A 19,148-nucleotide genomic window follows, 5' to 3' on the forward strand; every position below is an offset into this window, starting at 1 on the left:
GACATTACAACCTGGAATAAATCTGTTAGCTCAGGAAATTAGAGGTGATAGGACCTTTACTGCTATCCATTATAAAGTAATTGTTAAAGTTACCATTAAGAATCATAAATGCTTTTGATGACTAAATTAGTTTGTTAACATTACAGAATACTTTATCTTTTTATTTCAGTAGTAAATATATATATATATATATATATATATATATATATATATAACAAAATTCAAAGAAGCATGCCACTAACCTGTTTTTCAGTAACAAAAGTCTACTTGAATTTTTTTTTCCTCTCTCTTTTCCAGGGTAATATTTGCTGCATCCGAAATCTTTTATAGTTTACCATGGTTTATGTTGCCAAATTGCTTTCATATAAATTGCCGAGTACTTCATTTACTAGATAAAATCATAAGTGAAAACTGCATCATTCCAGCTTGAAAAAGACACACTTTAATTGGCTCTATTATTTGTTAAAAGTAGAATGGTAAGCGTAACAGAAAGGGTCCTTGAAGTTTACATTTCAGAATAATTTAGAATTAGTTTAATTATACTTTTTGCTTGATCTTGAATATATATGAAAAGTAAATATAAATAAAAGAAACTTTATATGCTTGCTACACATGAATTCTAATCTTAGACTGTATATGAGGTGAGTTCACAGATAAGATAGGAATTTTAGGTTCAGTAGTTCGGTGACTGAACAGATCCCCAAAGAAATGTATCTGAAGCCTTCTTTCTCGAAATGTAGACAAATAATACTTAATATAAACACTTAAAATATGCAATGGATAATCTACATTTTCCTTTACTGGAATAACTACTTCAATTTTCCTTCACTCTAATGGTTAAAGTCTGATCAGATCATCTAAAAATTAGTGTAACCTAGCTGTGTGTTTTGTTAAAAAAATAATTTAAAAGCCTAACATGTGGCACTGTGATTTAGACAAAGATTATGAATGCAGTAGAGAATGGGGTGGTACTTCAGTGGAGAAAGTGCTTCCCACAAGCATGAAGATTGATTTTGATTCCCAGAACTTATTTAAAAGCCAGCTGGTCAAGGCAGCCACTAGAATAGCAGCCCTCCAGAGGCAGAAGCAGAGACTCTATGGAGCTAGCTAGACTAGCAAAAGTCTGCAAATTTTGGATTCAGAAAGAGAACACTCCTCAATAAATTTAATAGAAACAAATAGAGGAAGATACTGTATGTCAACTTCAGGCATCAGCATGCATATGCACATTGCCCACACCCACACTGAGGTATCAACACACATGGCAGCATGCATACCCACAAGTGTGTACAACACACACATACACAGATGATTAATCAGAGTAGTAGGTAATACAACTCTTCAAATAACAACCTAACTTTCTCATTTCATTTTTAGTTGGACATAGTTAGCTGAGAGAGAAATTGTAAAAGCTGAAAGAGGACAAAAATGCAGATTCCATGAGCATTATCTATAGAAATAGGATCTATAGAACTTGAATGTGAAACATTTTAATTACTACAGGTGATCATGGGTAGAGGATCTCATATTCAATAGTGATAAACAAGGTCACACAACACTGTTGAATTAATTCTAGAAGATAAAGATTAGACATGGTGCAGAACCATATTCTTTGAGATTTATTAGGAAAAATATAAATCTTAGTCTATGGGCTTATATATTATTCAGTCACAAGAACAGAAGTTAGGTAATTTGAGATGATTTCATCATTCTATTATTCATTTACTTCATGTGTCGTATATGTCCTATTTTCCCTTTAAGTTCTTTGTCAAGGTAATATTTATTTGTTAATTTAAACAGAAGTTGAAACTAAGCATAAACGGTATGAGGAACTTTCTTATCTTTCTCAAAATATTTCCTGTGAAAGCATGTGAAACTCCTTTTCTCCCTGATATATAATTTTATGATAATTGAAGTCCTGACCTTAATTATTTTTAGAGTGTATATGGGATAGGGAGCATTTTGATTATAAGGTCAAAAGTGGTAGTTTCATTAAAAGTATTCCTTTGTTATTACTCTACTCAAATGATTGAGTTCTTATTCCATTTATCATAACTTATTAACCTGAGCATTGATTCCATCAAGTATATCATTCATATGAATATTCCAGAAAAATGAATCATTTAAAAACATACTGCTGTTCAATGTATTTGAGTTGGGTTGTATGCGTGTGTACAGATGTGTATGTGTGTGTGTGTATGTGTGTGTGTGTGTGTGTGTGTGTTTTCAGAAATGCACATTGAGCTTAATCTCTATTGCTTTCTTCTCTAATCTCTTGAGACTGCTTCTCCCTCTCAATCTGGAGCTTGCAATATTTTGTCTGAACTGGTAGCCAGTAACCCGTGGATTCCCTTATATTCTCCATCAGCACAAAACCAATGCTGAGTCTACAGAGGTCTGTGGCTACACCTTGATATTTATGTGGGTACAGGGACCCACACTCAATTCCTCATGCTTATGTAGCAAACATTCTGAAGCACTGAGCCATCGCTCCAGTGTGAATAATTTTAGTTACCCAAATCCACAGACAATAAATCTGTTTTAAATATTTGTAGGGATCCTCACATAAACTATGTCTTTAAACAATAGTAAACAAAATAGTAAAAAAAAAATGAGAGAATAAATTGAAATTTTAGGGATAATTAACTTTGAACACTGGTATTTTAAATATTTTTCAAATATTAGCTTATGATGACCTACTATTTACACAAACCATTGATATTTAGTTAAGCCAATTCTTTAATTTGTTAGCCAAGTCTTTAATTTTCCATATTTGTGGAACCTAAAATAACTATTATAAAATGAGAGTAAATATTTTACCTCTAAAACAAATAATTAGTTCAGAGTTCTCCATCTTTATTTCACTCATTAATCAAATACAGTGACCTCACACTTCAAATTAATCAGTGATTATTTCCATTAGCAAAGCCAAAAATTGTAAGGCAAATTAATACAACTTTGAAAACACAACTAGAACCTGGCAGCTGGCACAGTGAATAAAAGCATTTGCTCTTCTGACATGAGTGCTCAAGTTTGTATCCCTTGTAAAAACTGGGACATGGTTGCCTGTGCCAATAAATTCAGCGACTGGCCAGGAAGCTTGGCCAAAATTATGAGCTTCTAGTTCAGGGAGAGAGTGTTTCAAGGCAATAAGAATAGGGGGAGTCGGGAAAATATCGATTCTGCTTTGGCTACCACCTGCTCTGGCTGCCACATGAGCACTCAGGGGCATTCATAAATGCACACTCATGCACATGCACAACACACACACACACACACACACACACACACACACACGCATGCACACACACACATGCACACACACAGAGGACTGAGTGTGCATGCATACAACACAATAAAACAAAAGCATAAAGAAAAAAATCATCAAAATACTAGAAGCAAGTTATAGAGAATTATAAACCCATGTTTTCAAATTATTCCATTTTTGTAAAGTTTCAGCTTTCCATTATTATACATGATTTTGCATTTTGATAATTTCAAGGTTATTTCAGCTTATAGTTTAATAGTTTGACATAATGGTTTTGCCAGGAACTTACTAATGCTTCACATGGAATCAATAATAGAATAAAATGGGAACATGAGTCACTTTTATTATCAGTTTTTTGAAATTTTACAAGTATAATAATTCTGTACACTTTTAATTATCTCACCTAATATTTAACTGCCTCTGAACTATAGTAAAATTGCACCTACTGGGAAATTAACATTCATATAACACCAGTTACTAAACTATTTACTCAAATTGAAATACTAACTTTTCATTCATTAGTTATTTGTAGTTTGATTAACATTTACATTCAAATTTAATATGACAATAGTAAGTTAAATATGTTTATACACACACGCATATATATATACATATACATATACATATACATATATATAATTGTTTTTTTTCTAAATTTATGTCATTTATACCTCATGGATTTCATATTGATCCATTAAAAATGTCAGAGGTCCTTGCATTTATTACTATATTATTATTAAATATCCAGACTAAAGCAAATAAATGAGCTGAATAGTAATCAAATTCCTTACATTAAAACTATGGTCATTTTCTATGCAGTATATTTTTATCATTTACATTAAAAAAATCTTTACTCAAAATGTGCATGTTTTCTAGGTAAAGGTTTATGGTTTAACATAAATAGAAGCAAACACCTGCTCTGTCATTCAAATGTTACTTTGAAGATACCATATAAATTTTTTTTATCTCAGTTTTAGAACTCTGTAATTTATGATAGTAATTTTAAAGCTTGCTATGAAGACTAAATAATGTAAGATAACTAAAATTTTGTAGCAAAAATAATGCCATTTCTGATGCAGGAAAATTTAGTCATATTCCCACAGTTAATCTTCCCTGTAGTAAAAGAGAAAATGCTAAATTTTCAGTCTGACTTTTCTCCACAGGAAAAATGATAATCACATTTTAATGTAGTTTTATAGTCATAAAACATTAAAGTACATTTAAATAACTCTACATTCTCTTTTTTTCCTTCTGTGTTACAGAATTGCAGAGTAGCTCCTGTGGAAACCCAGGAGTTCCACCCAAAGGTGTACTGTATGGCACAAGGTTTGATGTTGGGGACAAGATCCGCTACAGCTGTGTAACTGGTTATATCCTGGATGGCCATCCTCAACTTACCTGCATAGCCAATTCAGTTAATACAGCTTCTTGGGATTTCCCCGTTCCCATCTGCAGAGGTAAAAATAAATGAACACCCTCCCCCCCACACACAATGGTGTATTGAAAATTTGTTCAATATAATGAATCATGTTAATAGTAAGAGAATATTAAGCATAACTATTTATCATCTACATATTACCCATTTACACTATCTAGCTTTTTCTACCATCTATCATCTATTTATATCAAGTCCTAAATATCAAATATAAAAACATACTTAATACTTTCTATGACAAAAGTATTTTTAATGTAGACTGAGGTACTTGTATTTATAAACGTGTTTGTACATTTACAATAGAATGCAGGCATACATTCTTAAATAATACTTTATAGTTTAACACTAATGCTATAAAATTATGTATTTTATGATGGAAATATAATTATATTTAGCATACAGAATGGTTCAATGTTTAATGTCTGGAAAGTAGCTGTGTTAGCCATTAGCTATGGACACTAGAGTTTTCCACAGAATTTCTGGACATCAACATTGTTTCGTCTGGGCTTTCTTTCTTATTGTGATATAGTTTATCAATTTATTGAGATATGTTTCTCTAATTCCTTACTGAGTAGAAGCTAGAAATCTGCAACTATACATATAAACATTTTTTATTAAGCAAGTGGCTGCAGATGAATAGCATAGCAACCAGTGGAATTAACCACAGGCAGCTTCTCACTTTTTTACATATTTTTACAATTTAATATATGTATATTGATATATTTTTATCCTATCCAATACCACTCCTTTATGCTTTCTTTCCCCTTCACAGAAATCTTTATTGTTCCCAAATAGGCCTCCTTCTACTTTTGGGCATTTGTGGGTATATGTAAAGCCTACCAAGTTTAATTATCATTAACTAGGTAGGAGAACTTATTTACCAGAATGTGGGAAACTTAACCAGTGAGTACAATACTAAAGAAGATCTCTCTCCCTCCCATTCCAACCATTAACTGCCAGTAGCTTCTCAGGAGCAAGCAAGGCCTGGTGAAGTCCTCTTCTACCTGGTAGAAAATGTTAGCAGGCCCGACCTTCTGCAGTCAGCTTCCACTACCATGAGTTCATGAGCCAAACAGCTATATCCTGCCAAGGAGACAGTGTTCCAGGTGCTCTTCCCCATCCTCCTGCTCTTAGATTCTTTTGATCCTCTCATATGATGTTCCCTTTGAGTGCATGCTATAAATGCCCTGTTCAGAGCTCCACCCTCAACAGTACTTACTCTCAATCATTGAATAAAACCATAGCAACCAAAACATTTACAAACCAGGCAAAAATGTATACATGGTCACAATAGTGGCGTGATTATTTTGGGGATATACCTAATAATTTTCTGACTAGATTTTGAGTTCTGAGACAATGGGAAATTTCACAACTGATACTGAAAATCTTATAAAAAGCCCATAGTTGGGAATTCATGGACCCAAATAGGTAAGTCACTACTATAGTTTCACCAAATGGACATGCTGTGACCGTCCAACTGCCTTCTAAATATTTGTGTTTGTAACCCACACACAGCTAACTTCTTCTGCCAGCTGTGCCAATCAGTATATGATTGGTCTCTGGCAAATCACATGAATAATTTGAGTTCATCTGTCCCTCTAGTCAATGAAATGACTTTTTAAAAACTGCTACAGTTGTAGCAAAGCTAAATATGACAGCCTCTGTCTGCTGTTTATTGTTGTGTGTGCTACGTATCGAGATTCCTTGCAAGCTGGACTCTGTGTTGGTGTTTCCCTAGTATTGCTCTTTGCTGCCTCTGGTGATGCTTCTGCTTTTATTATGATTATTATTGTCAGTTTTATGCCAAACACTTCAAACAGATGAAAAATTTACAAGCACTGTATCTTTAAGTTAAAAATAGGAAATTAAACTCTAGATATTAGAAAAAAATGGTCAAGATTACTTAAATATCAAGCATCAAGGACTATGAAGGTCTGAGATTTTAGTTGAAAAGTTTTCTTTTTCACTCTTATTAATGGCCATGAAAGAAATACTACTCTTAGGATAAAAATAGATGACAGATTTTTTTTTTTTTTTTTTTTTACTTTTTATGACCAACAAAGCCAAGATTCAAAATACCAAAAACCTTACAATATTTACAGTTTACAGCCTCCAATTTCAAATTCTATAGAATGATACAAAGGTGTGAGACATCTGCTCACTTACTAGGAAACAAGCCTTCTCATTGTGAACCTGAATTGTTCATGTGCATGTGTAGCAGCGTGCCCTTATTTGATCTCTGGGGAGCCATTATCTCTCTGTTGCAAGGCTATAAGCAAATTTTGTTCTCGGCTCTGCTGGAAGACATTATACTGTTTTATAAACAGATGTCTGTGTAAAGATAGTCTGACACAAAGGTCAGTTGGAATGTGTTCAAAAGATGTGCAGACATATGAGAATGCCAATGGAGAAATGTCTCAGGATTTAAGGGGTTTTAGCAGAGAAGCTAGGTTTGAAACACCCTCTCTGTTCCAAAGTCCTAATATCATACTTCAAAACTTCAAATAATTAATTTACAATTATCATATAATAATTTATCTCATAGTAAGCAGAAACAAAGTCATATATGAATCTTTAAAAAGGCATATAGTGTATTTTAGAGAAGCACATGACTTATTCACTATAATACTTTCTGAACATTAAAAGTTGAGTGTTTTAAGGGGGCTTGAAATAGAAACAAGAAATGTTTTAAGTGTTCACAAAGGATCATCATTGACACTATTTAATATTAATCTCTGATTAAAGACTCTACCCATTTCAATTCAGATAATAGAGTTTGGAGTTAAAAAATGTTACTCTGGTCTAAATACTCATTTTCCACCTATTAATTAGATTCTTTGAGAGACAAAAATAGTTTGTGAACTTGGAAACTACTGCTTTAGTATGACAAAGATACAGACAGAAATATGAAAACCACAATTGAGTTAATGTTAAATGGTATCATAAGTTACTGTGGTCTATTCCAGGACCTTGCTAGGCAAGCAAGTGTGATTACACCCTGAATCACATTACACTTTAATGTAATACCTAAAATAAGTGCATCTAGCTCAATCACCCTCCTCTCTTTGCAACTCTTCCTGTACCTTCCCCTTAAAAGAAGGGGCACATGGTTAGAACACACAAGTGGAAAGGGAGATAACTATCTCTGTATCCACTCTGGCTTACACTAGAGCCAATACTTCCCTTCTATTGTTTAGATTACCTTTCTATTCCAAGGTTAATTTTTTTTTGCCTGAGTATACACCCCACCTCTTTTCTCCCGCTTCTCAAAGTCCTGCAGGCGTATTTACTTTGACTTTTATCATAACCTCTGTGGGTCCTAATTTATTAAAAAATAGCACCCTCTGTTTGGAAATGTTTCCTGCTTAACTTCAGTCTGCCAAGCTCACCTTTTCTTTTCCGAACTACTAAAACTAATGAACACATTTACTCATTCAAATGTATTCATTAAAATCTTATCCTGTGAAAGACAGTGTTTTATATGCTAAGGAACCAAAGATTGATTAAGAAACAACTCCCGACTTTAAGGGCCTGTGGTCCAATGGGGCAGACTGTAATATAATTAAGCAATTACAATAATGTGTGATAATTGATTTAATGGTAGGATCTGTAGAATGGTTGGGCACCTTGATGAAGGAGGCATTAGTGTCTCCCAGTTGAGAGGATGGAAGTTCATCTAGGGACAGAAATTAAAGAGAAGGATTCACAGAGGATTACTTAAAATAACTATACAGAGCAAGAGCATTCTAAGTGAGGCAATACGATAACTCATGTAGAAAGTACAAATTTTCCTTTCCAGCCTCAAAAGTAGTTCTCATGTGTTACTAATATTCACTGGCTCAGCGTAGTCTCTATGTCATACTTCATGGAGCACATGATCTAATTTTCCATGCTCAACTTTATCTCCCACTAACCAACACTTTTATTAAAACTTAAAGAAGACTAGTGTGTTTTCTGAGTATGTCATGGTGATTCTGTTCAAAAGGGAATATAGAACATGGCTTAGTCTATGCCTCCTCTTCTGCTCTTTGTCACTTGATAGCATACTGATTCTTTAATTTATAACTGTGCAGGGGGCTGATAATTCTGTAGTGATGTGCTTATTGCTTCCCATGGTGTTTACACAGACTCTTTCCTTCGCGAAACCTTTACTTGGATAGTTCTTTGCTGCTTCCTAGCAATGATAGTTTAATTAAGAAAGAAACAAATGTCATATCAACCTAGAGGGCACTGAGCAAGGGTTATGAAGTTTAAAAGCAGGAGTAACCTTATCAGCAACATCTGTTAGTGTTTGAAAAAGGCACCTAAGTATCTGCTAAGCAAAACCCTGTAAAAAGTCAAACTTAATGCTCGTGCTCACACCTGGAGCACTTGAATTTTCTGTACCCTCTTCCTTTGACAGACACTTCTGTGACATTGGTTCGCAGTGAGCTTTCATGAAGCTTACCTTCTCAACCCAGTGCACCCAACATGTTGTACAAATTCTGAGCAGTTTCGGCAATGGAGAATATAGACATATACATTTTCCTGCCAGAAATCTTAAGCAATCCTAGACAAAAATATAAGACCAAAATATAGAATCTAATTCATGAGGTGTGATTTATTGCATTTATTTAACTCTATATCCAATTGCATCTCAAAAAGCACTAGAAAATAAAGATGTCATTTATTCAATATGTAACATGCAAATGTTTATACATACACATACACAATGAGATGTAATATTTAAAACCATATATATACTAATATGAGTATAAACTCTTTTTTTTTTTTGTTTTGTTTTTTCGAGACAGGGTTTCTCTGTGTAGCTTTGCGCCTTTCCTGGAACTCACTTGGTAGCCCAGGCTGGCCTCGAACTCACAGAGATCCGCCTGGCTCTGCCTCCTGAGTGCTGGGATTAAAGGCGTGTGCCACCACCGCCCGGCAAGTATAAACTCTTAGACTGAAAGTTCTCAAACTGGTGATCTGTATCCAGAAAAGCATTTAGATTCCTATACTCCAATTATCACTACAAAAGTTACTAATGAATTATAGTGTGTCATCTGAACCTTGCCCTTTGTTATTATGTTTAAAAATATGTTTTAGAGGGATCAGTGCATTAATGCATAATTATTGAGCCATAGATACAAATTTCAGTTTGTATTTGGGAATTTATTAATTTTGTATTAACTAAATTTTAAAAGCTTATTGTGCCAAACCTATGTCTAAGATATTGAGGAAAAGCAGTGATCAGGCAAATGGAGTGAACACATAGAGCACGGAGGGAGAAGGTTTTTATCTGATGGGTGATATCCTGTTGGAAAAGGTGCAACATTAGTAATGCAGCTATGACACAGTCAATTGGTACAGTGTGACTCTTACTAAATTTTTGAGAGCACAGACATGCCAAAGGCTTATCAGGAAGACACTACACTGACAGAGTGAAATACATTTCAGGTAACTATTATGAGTGGAAAAGATTTCCGTGTTTTATTTAGATATAGAAATATCTTTCACCCAAAATATGATAAGAAAATAACTAATGGAGAAACAACAGCAGACTGCACCTACTATTTTCCTGCCAGAAATCTTAAGCAATCCTAGACAAAATTATAAAACCAAAATATAGAATTGGTGTTAGTCATGAAACTAGAGAAGGAGAAATAGCAAATTTTCAGGTAGATACTTTCCATATGTAAATTACAGCAAACATCTTGCTGTAAAAATAGTAATCTAATTCATGGGATGTGATTTATTGCAGTTATCTGACTCTATGTCCAATCACTTGAAAGCGTCTAAAAAAGCACTAGGAAATAAAAATATCATTTATTCAATATGTAACATGCAAATACCTGTACATACACATACACGATGAGATGTAATATTTAAAACCATAAAACTGACTCCATAGATATGGCTGGTGAAACCTGAATTATTATTTAAAATGAAGGTTACTACAGAATATTTTGAGGAAAACATAAAAAATAATTACATCATGTTTCATTCATTTGTTATTAATGCTTAAACATAAAAATAAGTTCCTAACTGAAATATGTAAATATATTCTATAGGCAGTTACTCAGGAGCAGTTTGTCTTTATTGTAACTTTATGTTTTAAAATTTGTGATAGGTAAAATTTGTCTTTAAGAAATGAAAGAGGTACTTGCCATTGTGTGCTTCTTTTGCCATTCCAGATTCTAGGACCTGTGGCAAAAGTATGCATAAAATTTAGTGGATTACTTGGGCTGAAATCAGCGTGTGTGTGTGTGTGTGTGTGTGTGTGTGTGTGTGTGTGTGTGTGTGTATGTGTGTGTGTATACACACATATGTGTGTATGTATTTGATTATATATATGGATGCTTTATATATGAACATACTTTAGAAAACTCTATAGTAGTAGGTTTCTATATGACATTTTAAAAGTTGTTGGTGTTTGTTAATTCTCTTTATATCCTTATTCCTACCTTGTCCACCTATCCCATACTCTACACTATTTTACCTTTTCTCTTCCATTATTTCTCTTAACTCCTTTACACCACTTTGTTCTTTCCTCCATTTTTTAACCCCAACGACCCTTTAACATGTTCTGGAATGTGAATATAAGTATTTGTTAGCAGTGAAGATGAAAAGAACATTTTGTGCATGTCATTTTATGAGCCAAGTTAAGAGCATGAAATTTTTCGATACAGGTTTCTATTATCTCCCCAAAGAAAGACAGATAATTTGCAAAGATACGAGGTCACTAGGCAGATTTTACAAGTACCAAAGGTTACTTACATCATCATCATTTCCTGCATGATAGCTATCAAACAAGTCAAACTCTATCATCTTCTCACATTACCTCAACTTCACCAATCCTGCATCTGACTCAGAAAAGTGAATAACATTCTTCTAACTGTGGGTTTATTAAATACTTTAAATTCTGAAGGTTCATTGAAGTGAAATTAGTTTTTATAGTTTTTGTTTATTTCTAATTTTTACTCATAAATTAATATCTATTACTGGAGTAATTATGTCTCCATTTTCCATTCTTTTTATGAGTACTAGTTACCAAAGTAATCAACATACTTTTAAAAATTAAGACCACTTAGTACATAGTTATATTAAATTTGTAGCTAATTTTAAAAAGTAGCTGAAGCAACTGAAGAAGAATTATATGTAAAAAACAACATAAATGCAAATGAGGCAAACTATAATGAAGGAAAATAACATGAGAATTAGATTAAATCAACAACAAGTTTAATATATGAATGTCAAGTTCTGAATCCTTATTTCCTAGGAGTCAATGTTAAATTAAGTGCTCACTCACTTGACAGTATAAACACATCTATAAAATATAATTAGATTATAGTTTCTCTAACTAAAAGAAAGCAATTTGAGTAATATCTCTTGCAACACATCATAAAGCAATCACAGCATAATTTCATATTGTTCATCCTCAATCATATCAGTAATATAAGCTTAGGGAATGAGCTTCCCAAGGCAGTACCACATCATGATACTGAAAAGATGATTCAGGACCATATTTAGAGAACAACATAAATCAAAACACATGTGCCTATTGCCATGGGCCAAGTCAAATGTTATACATACCATCTGTTTAAATTAGTTCTGCCCCTCTTTTCCATATTTAAAAAAGTTAATGTTTTATTGGTCTGTTTGTTTGGAATCTGGACTACAAATTAATCTAAAATTATCTAAAAAGATAATGCTCTTGCATTTATGTGCTCCTAATTTTCTTTTATATTTTGTCATTCGAAAACCTTAATTATTTTAAAAATTAAGTTATATTTTAAAGTATTTCCATATTTAAAGAGGTAATCAATTATTACAGTTTAAAGGCATAAAGTTACCTATTTCATTATATTAATATTATTATTAGATAATTGATATTTAAGTTTTACTTATCTTTAATTTGTAGCTTTTCATTTATTAATATGGTGTTATTTGCATATTATAATTTAACCTTTCTGAAATTATGTGATTGTATTCCTCATACTTCCTTCAGAAAAACTATTTTTTCTAAATGTCTTATATACCAAAAATTTATACCATTTTATTAACACAGATAAGGTAATTATCAGCAAAACTTCATATTTAGAACATAATTGTATTTAGGAATTACTATATATCAATAGTAATGCTGATATTGTGTAGCTGAAGTCCTGGTGGCCTGCACTCTAACCACTGAGCAATATCCCAACAAATAGTCCTTTCCTTTAATCTTACCCTTTGAAAGTATCTAACATTTCTCGTCAAATAACACCCCACAAGTTGCACAGATAAATGTAAATTTTACAATAACCTACATCTTTAGACTATATTGTTCCTCTACTCCATTTAAATTAAATATCTTTAATAGTATTATTTTTCTTTTCTCTTCACCAATCACTTCATCAACCTTTACAAATTTCAAGGAGTGCATACGAGGCACTTTTTAGGGTCAGGTGTTTAAGGCCATATTAGCTTGTATAGCTTTAGGAAAGAAGACATATCACTGCCAACTATAATGTCATTACTGGTTTAATTTTTGAAGTGTTTGAAACCTGATACTAAAGAGTTTGGAATTTGCTCTCTAGCTCTGTGTAAGAGAGTGGGTATGTTTGAACTTTGGTGAAGTGGTAAGCAGCTGCAAATGATAATGAATTGGGCTCTTCATGTTCATGTGCCCATCATAAAGGAAAGAGTACCAGGAAAGAGGTTGTGTCCTCCAATATGCACACACACTTCATAGTTAGTAGAAAATAATTGAGGAAACTGACAATTTTGCATTATAACAATAATGCCAGCACTGATAATATTTATGAAGTCCCCATTCTGACCAGAATTCTAGACATATAAGAATATCTCTGTCTAGATTAATTAAACATGATCACTTAGTACCATGATCACCTCCTTTCCAGATGATAAATCTGTAGTTACTGTACATTAGAATTCCTGCAAGTTTCACAAAAGATTTTGTTTAAATTCTGCTAAATTAGAGCCTTTCTATATAACATCTTTGTAATAACCCATAGCATCTAAAAAATTTCTAATGATGGTAATTTTTCTTCAGCAATACTCTCTCAATTACTACATCCCCATTTTCCCAGAAGAATCTGTGATGATCATCTAATATGACTGGATAAGACTTGTGGTTTACAAAATTAATTATAGATATTAATGTTAACTAACTTTGCTGAGTCTTTGCAGAATAAATGTTGAGAAAATTAGTAAGTTTATTTCCCATTCTATTATTATAAGTTTATTATTATATTATTCTATAATTATAAGTATATTATTATAAGTTTTTTTATTTTATTTTACAATATAATTTAGTTCTACATATCAGCCACGGATTCCCTTGTTCCCCGCCTCCTGTCCCCCTCCTCTTTCCCCCAACCCACCCCCCATTCCCACCTCCTCCAGGGCAAAGACTCCCCCGAGGATTGAATTCAACCTATTAGACTCAGTCCAGGCAAGTCCAGTCCCCTCCTCCCAGGCTGAGCCAAGTGTCCTTGCATAAGCCCCGGGTTTCAAACAGCCAACTCATGCACTGAGCACAGGACCTGGTCCTACTGCCTGGATGCCTCCCAAACAGATCAAGCCAATCAACTGTCTCACCTATTCAGAGGGCCTGATTTAGTTGGTGACCCCTCAGCCATTGGTTCATAGTTCATGTGTTTCCATTCGTTTGGCTATTTGTCCCTGTGCTTTATCCAACCTTTGTCTCAACAATTCTTGCTCATATAAAGCCTCCTCTTTCTCACTAATTGGACTCCCGGGGCTCCACCTGGGGCCTATCCGTGGATCTCTGAATCCAGTTCCCTCAGTCATTGGATGGGGTTTCTAGCACAACAATTAGGGTGTTTGGCCATCCTATCACCAGAGTAGGTCAATTCGGGCTGTCTCTCGACCATTGCCAGCAGTCTATTGTGGGGGTATCTGTGGATTTCTGTGGGCCTCTTTAGCACGCACACCTATTATAAGTTTATTAGCATGCTCAATATTTGGGGGAATACAATACCACATTTCCTCTCTTTTTGTCTAAAATTTTAAAAAGCTTATAACTAATACAAGAAAAATTATATCCAGTAAGTATAAACAATATGCACAGATTTCCAAATGAATTGCTATTAAAACTCATTAACACATTTCATAGAGAGAAAAATGTGATTATTTAATTTCATGGGTTTTTTTAGGGTTTCTCTTGTGTAGCTTTGCGCCTTATCCTGTAACTGACTTGATAGCCCAGGCTGGCCTCGAACTCACTGAGATCCGCCTGGCTCTGCCTCCCCAGTGCTGGGATTAAAGGCGTGCGCCACTACAGCCCGGCCTTTTTTTTTTTTTTTGGTTTTTGAGACAGGGTTTCTCTGTGTAGCTTTGGGCCTTTCCCGGGACTCACTTGGTTGCCTATGCTGGCCTCGAACTCTCAGAGATCTGCCTGCCACTGCCTCCTGAGTGCTGGGATTAAAGGCGTGTTTTAAAGAATTTGTATTGCATGTCTATAATTTTTGTATTTTTTTTTGGGGGGGGAAGCAATGGTATTAGCTACACTCATTTTCAAAGTTTTCAACTTCAAACAGGTACTTGTTCTCTCACAAATAAATTTTTCCTTAGGACTATTTTTCTGAATAGCTTGAGGGTGGAGGAAGTTTCCTTCTATATCTTATGATATTTCACACAAGTAGTAAGCAGGACATTTTTATCGATTTCTGTAGTTCTCAATAATGCAGCCTGTTCATGTTGCTCTGAGTTAATCGAGTGACCCTTGAGTATTTTTCTATTATTTTGTTAGAACAAATTATTAACGACAAATACTTAATCATTTAAGAGGAGCTTCATTCTGTCTCATGATTTCTTTTCTTTTTTAAAACATAACAAAATAATATATAATAAGATAAAAGAAAAACTATCATTTCAACACTGGGCAAGAAAAGACAATAGAAAAATGAAAGAGTCAAAGGAGGAGGCACAAGAATCAGAAACCACTTGATGACTCATTCAGGAGTCCTTTAAAGGTACTAACTGAACGCTATAGTCTACAACCAGAAGACCTGGTACGGACACCTGGTACAGGCCCTGTGATTGCTGCTTCAGTCTCTGTGATTTCATATGAGATTTGCTCAGTTGATTTAGAGGGCACTGTTTTCTTGAAGTCCTCAGGACCCTCAGTCTTCCCAACTTTTTCTGCTTCCTCTGTTGGATTCCCTGAGCTCTGAAGGGAGAGATTTGAAGGAGACATCTCCTTTAGAGCTGTGTGTTCCAAGGTCTCTCTCTGCATAATATCTGGCTGTGGGTCCCTGTACTTATTCCCATCTGCTACAGGAGGAAACCTCTGTGACAATAGTTGTATAAGTTGCTGATCTATGAGTGTAGCAGCATATCATCAGCAGTTGTTTTAGTGTTACTTTTTTCTTTTTAGATCAGTAATACATGGTTTTACTCTAGGTCTCTGTGCTATCTACACTTATGGAGTGGACTTTAAGTCATATAAGATGTCAGTTGTTATCTCCCATTAAGTTTTTGCCATCATTGGCCTAGCATATTTTGTAAGCAGGACAGATTGTAGGTCAAAGGCTATGTGGTTGGATTGCTGTTTGATTTTCTCTTCTGGTAACTTTCAAAGTACCTTTCCATGTTGTAGACACTAGAATGTGGGGGTGAAGATTGTATGTAGGCATCAGCCTGCTGTTCAATAAATGGTTTTCAGTAATGGGGCCTTGCTGTCAGTTTGTAGAGAGTAATGTATTATCTTGGCAAGAATCTGGGTGGTTTGGGGATTTCCATGGTACCCTTTGGCCAATAAGATCCAGTCCTGTCATTGTAAAATTCACTGGTGACAAGAGATGGCCAGTATGAGATATATATCCTACATTATTTGGAAACTTCATTAGGATCCCCTTCATTTTTATAGGAAATTTCCATAGCACTAGTTTTAGATATCATCCTTCAAATACCCTTCAATTTTAGCTGTCTCGTTCTTCATTCCCTCCCTCAAGTCCCTATCCACTTCCTCTTCCCATCTGTTCCTCCTGTTATCTTCTACCCCTGTTCCAGTCCACCAGTGGAATCTATTCTGTTTCCTTTTTCCAGGGAGATCCCTGTGATCCCCCTAGTTCCTAAACTCTCTGCCTAATCGCTCTGGGTATACAAATTGCAACTTAGTTATCATCTACTTAATGAGATCCAGATATAATGGAATTCACATAATATTTATCTTTCTGGGTGTAGATTACCTCATTTAGTATGATTTTTTTCTTCAAATTATATCCATTTGCCTACAAATTTCATGATTTTCTTTACCAATTCTTTTGTTGAGGGACATCTAGGTTGTTTACACTTTCTGGCTATTATGAAAAGAACAGAAATGAACATGGTTGAGTAAGTGTCCTCATAGTGGGATAAAGTATCCTTTGGGTATATACCAAAGTTCGATATAGACAGGTCTTGAGGTACATCAATTCCCATCATTCTGATGAAGTGCAGTACTAGTTCCCCATAGCAGCTGTACAAGTTTGCACTCCCACCTGCAATGAAGGAGTGTTCCCCTTGCTCCATATCCTCACCAGAATGGGATGTAACTTGCCATTATGTTTGTAATTCTCACAGATATAAAGTGGAATCACAAAGTAGTTTGATTTGCATTTCCCTGATGGCTAATGACATTGATTATTGCTCTATATGTTTCTCAAGCATTTGGAACTCCTATATTGAGAATTCCTTGTTTGACCTGTTCCACATTTTTAATTGGGTTATTTGGGTTTTGGAAATCAAGTTTATTGTGTACTTTATTTATTTTGGATATTAGTTCACTTTTGCCTGTGGCATTGGTACAGTTCTTTTCCCATTCTGTAGACTGACACTTTGTCCAATTTACAGTGTCCTTTGCCTTACAGAACTTTATAGTTTCATGAGGTACTACTTTATTAATTGCTGATCTTAGTGCCTGTGCTATCAGTGTTCTGTTCAGAAAGTCTTCTCCTGTTTCAACAAGTTTGGGATATTTCACACGTTTTCTTCCATCAGGTTCAGTGTACCTCCACTTATGTTGAGATTGTTGATCCATTTGAAGTTAAGTCTTATGCATGAAGATAGGTATGGTTCTACATGCATTATTCTACATGTAGCCATACAGCTTGACCAGCGTTGTTTTTGAAGATGCTATTTTCTTTCTATTGTCTATTTCTGGTTTCTTTGCTCAACATCAGGTATCCATAGATGTGTGGGTTTATGCTGAGTCTTCAATTTGACTCCTTTGATCAGCATGTCTGCTTGCGCTTATGCAAATACCGTGCAGTTTTTTTTATTACTAAAGTATTACAAAGTATAGCTTTGTACTATTGTTTGAGATGAGGAATGATGAGACCTCCTGCGGTTCTTTTATTTTCCAGGATTGGTCTTTTTTGTATGTTCCCATATAAAGGTGAAATTTGTCCTTTTAGTAGCTGTGAAGAATTGTGTTGGAATTTTCATGGTGTTGCATCAAAATTCAATTCAATGAATCTGTAGATTGCCTTATGAAAGATAATCATTTTTAATATGTTAATTCTACTAATTCATGAGCGTGAGAGTTATTTCCATCTTTGCATATTTTCTTCAATTTTTTTTCTTCAAAGACTTGAAGGTTTTATCACACAAGTCCTTTACTTGCTTGGTTAGAGTTACCCCAATATATTTTAGTTATGTGAGGCTATGGTGAAAGATGCTGTTTCTCTGATTTCTCTCTCAGTTTGTTTGCCATTTATATATAAGAGGGTTATTGATTTTTGTAAGTTAACTTTGTATCCAGTTACTTTGTTGAAAGTGTTGATCAGCTATAGAAGTACCCTGGTGGATTTTTTAGAGTCCCTTATGTACACTATCACACCATCTGCAAACAACAGATGCTCTGACTTTTTTCTTTCCAATTTGTATCCCAGTGATCTCCACAGTTGTCTTTTTGTTCTGGCAAAATCAAGTATGGTATTGAATAAGGATGGGAGAGTTCACAACCTTGTTGCTGATTTTAGTAGAATAGTTTTGAATTTCTCTCCATTCAAGTCAATGTTGGCAATGGGCTTGCTATAATTTACCTTTATTATGTTTAAGTATGTCCCTTATATATGTAATCCCTTCAGGACTTCCTTTAAGCTCTGGTAGAATTCTGCATTAAAACCATTTGGTCCTTGGGTTTTTTGGTTGGGAAACTTTTAATAACTGTGTATATTTCACTAGGTGTTATAGGTCTATTTAAATTACTTATCTGATTTGATTTTACCTTGTTAAATGATAAATACTGGGGAAATTATCCACTTCTTTTAGTTTTTCCAGTTTGGTAGAATATGGGTTTTTAAAGTATGTCATTATGATTCTCTGGATTTTCTGTGTGTTTCTTGTCATACCTTCCTTTTCATTTCTGAGTTTGTTAAGTTGAATATTCCCTCTCTTCCTTTTAGTTAATTTGGATAAGGATTTGTTGATCTTACTAATTTTCTCAAAGTACCA

The 19,148-nt window shown here is 34.3% G+C and overlaps 1 protein-coding gene across 3 annotated transcripts in view; it reads left to right on the forward strand.

Moving 5' to 3' along the window:
- The window catches only part of Csmd3 (CUB and Sushi multiple domains 3), a 1,148,052-nt gene that overhangs the window by 259,530 nt on the left and 869,374 nt on the right, over positions 1 to 19,148 (forward strand). For all 3 annotated transcript variants that reach the window (XM_006993205.4, XM_042265493.2, XM_042265494.2), the window contains exon 4: positions 4,531 to 4,725. In XM_006993205.4, the coding sequence (XP_006993267.1) occupies positions 4,531 to 4,725 (195 nt within the window). The remainder of the gene's footprint in view (positions 1 to 4,530; positions 4,726 to 19,148) is intronic.

The sequence above is a fragment of the Peromyscus maniculatus genome, chromosome 20, assembly GCF_049852395.1.
Source record: "Peromyscus maniculatus bairdii isolate BWxNUB_F1_BW_parent chromosome 20, HU_Pman_BW_mat_3.1, whole genome shotgun sequence".
NCBI classification, from domain to species: Eukaryota; Metazoa; Chordata; class Mammalia; order Rodentia; family Cricetidae; genus Peromyscus; species Peromyscus maniculatus.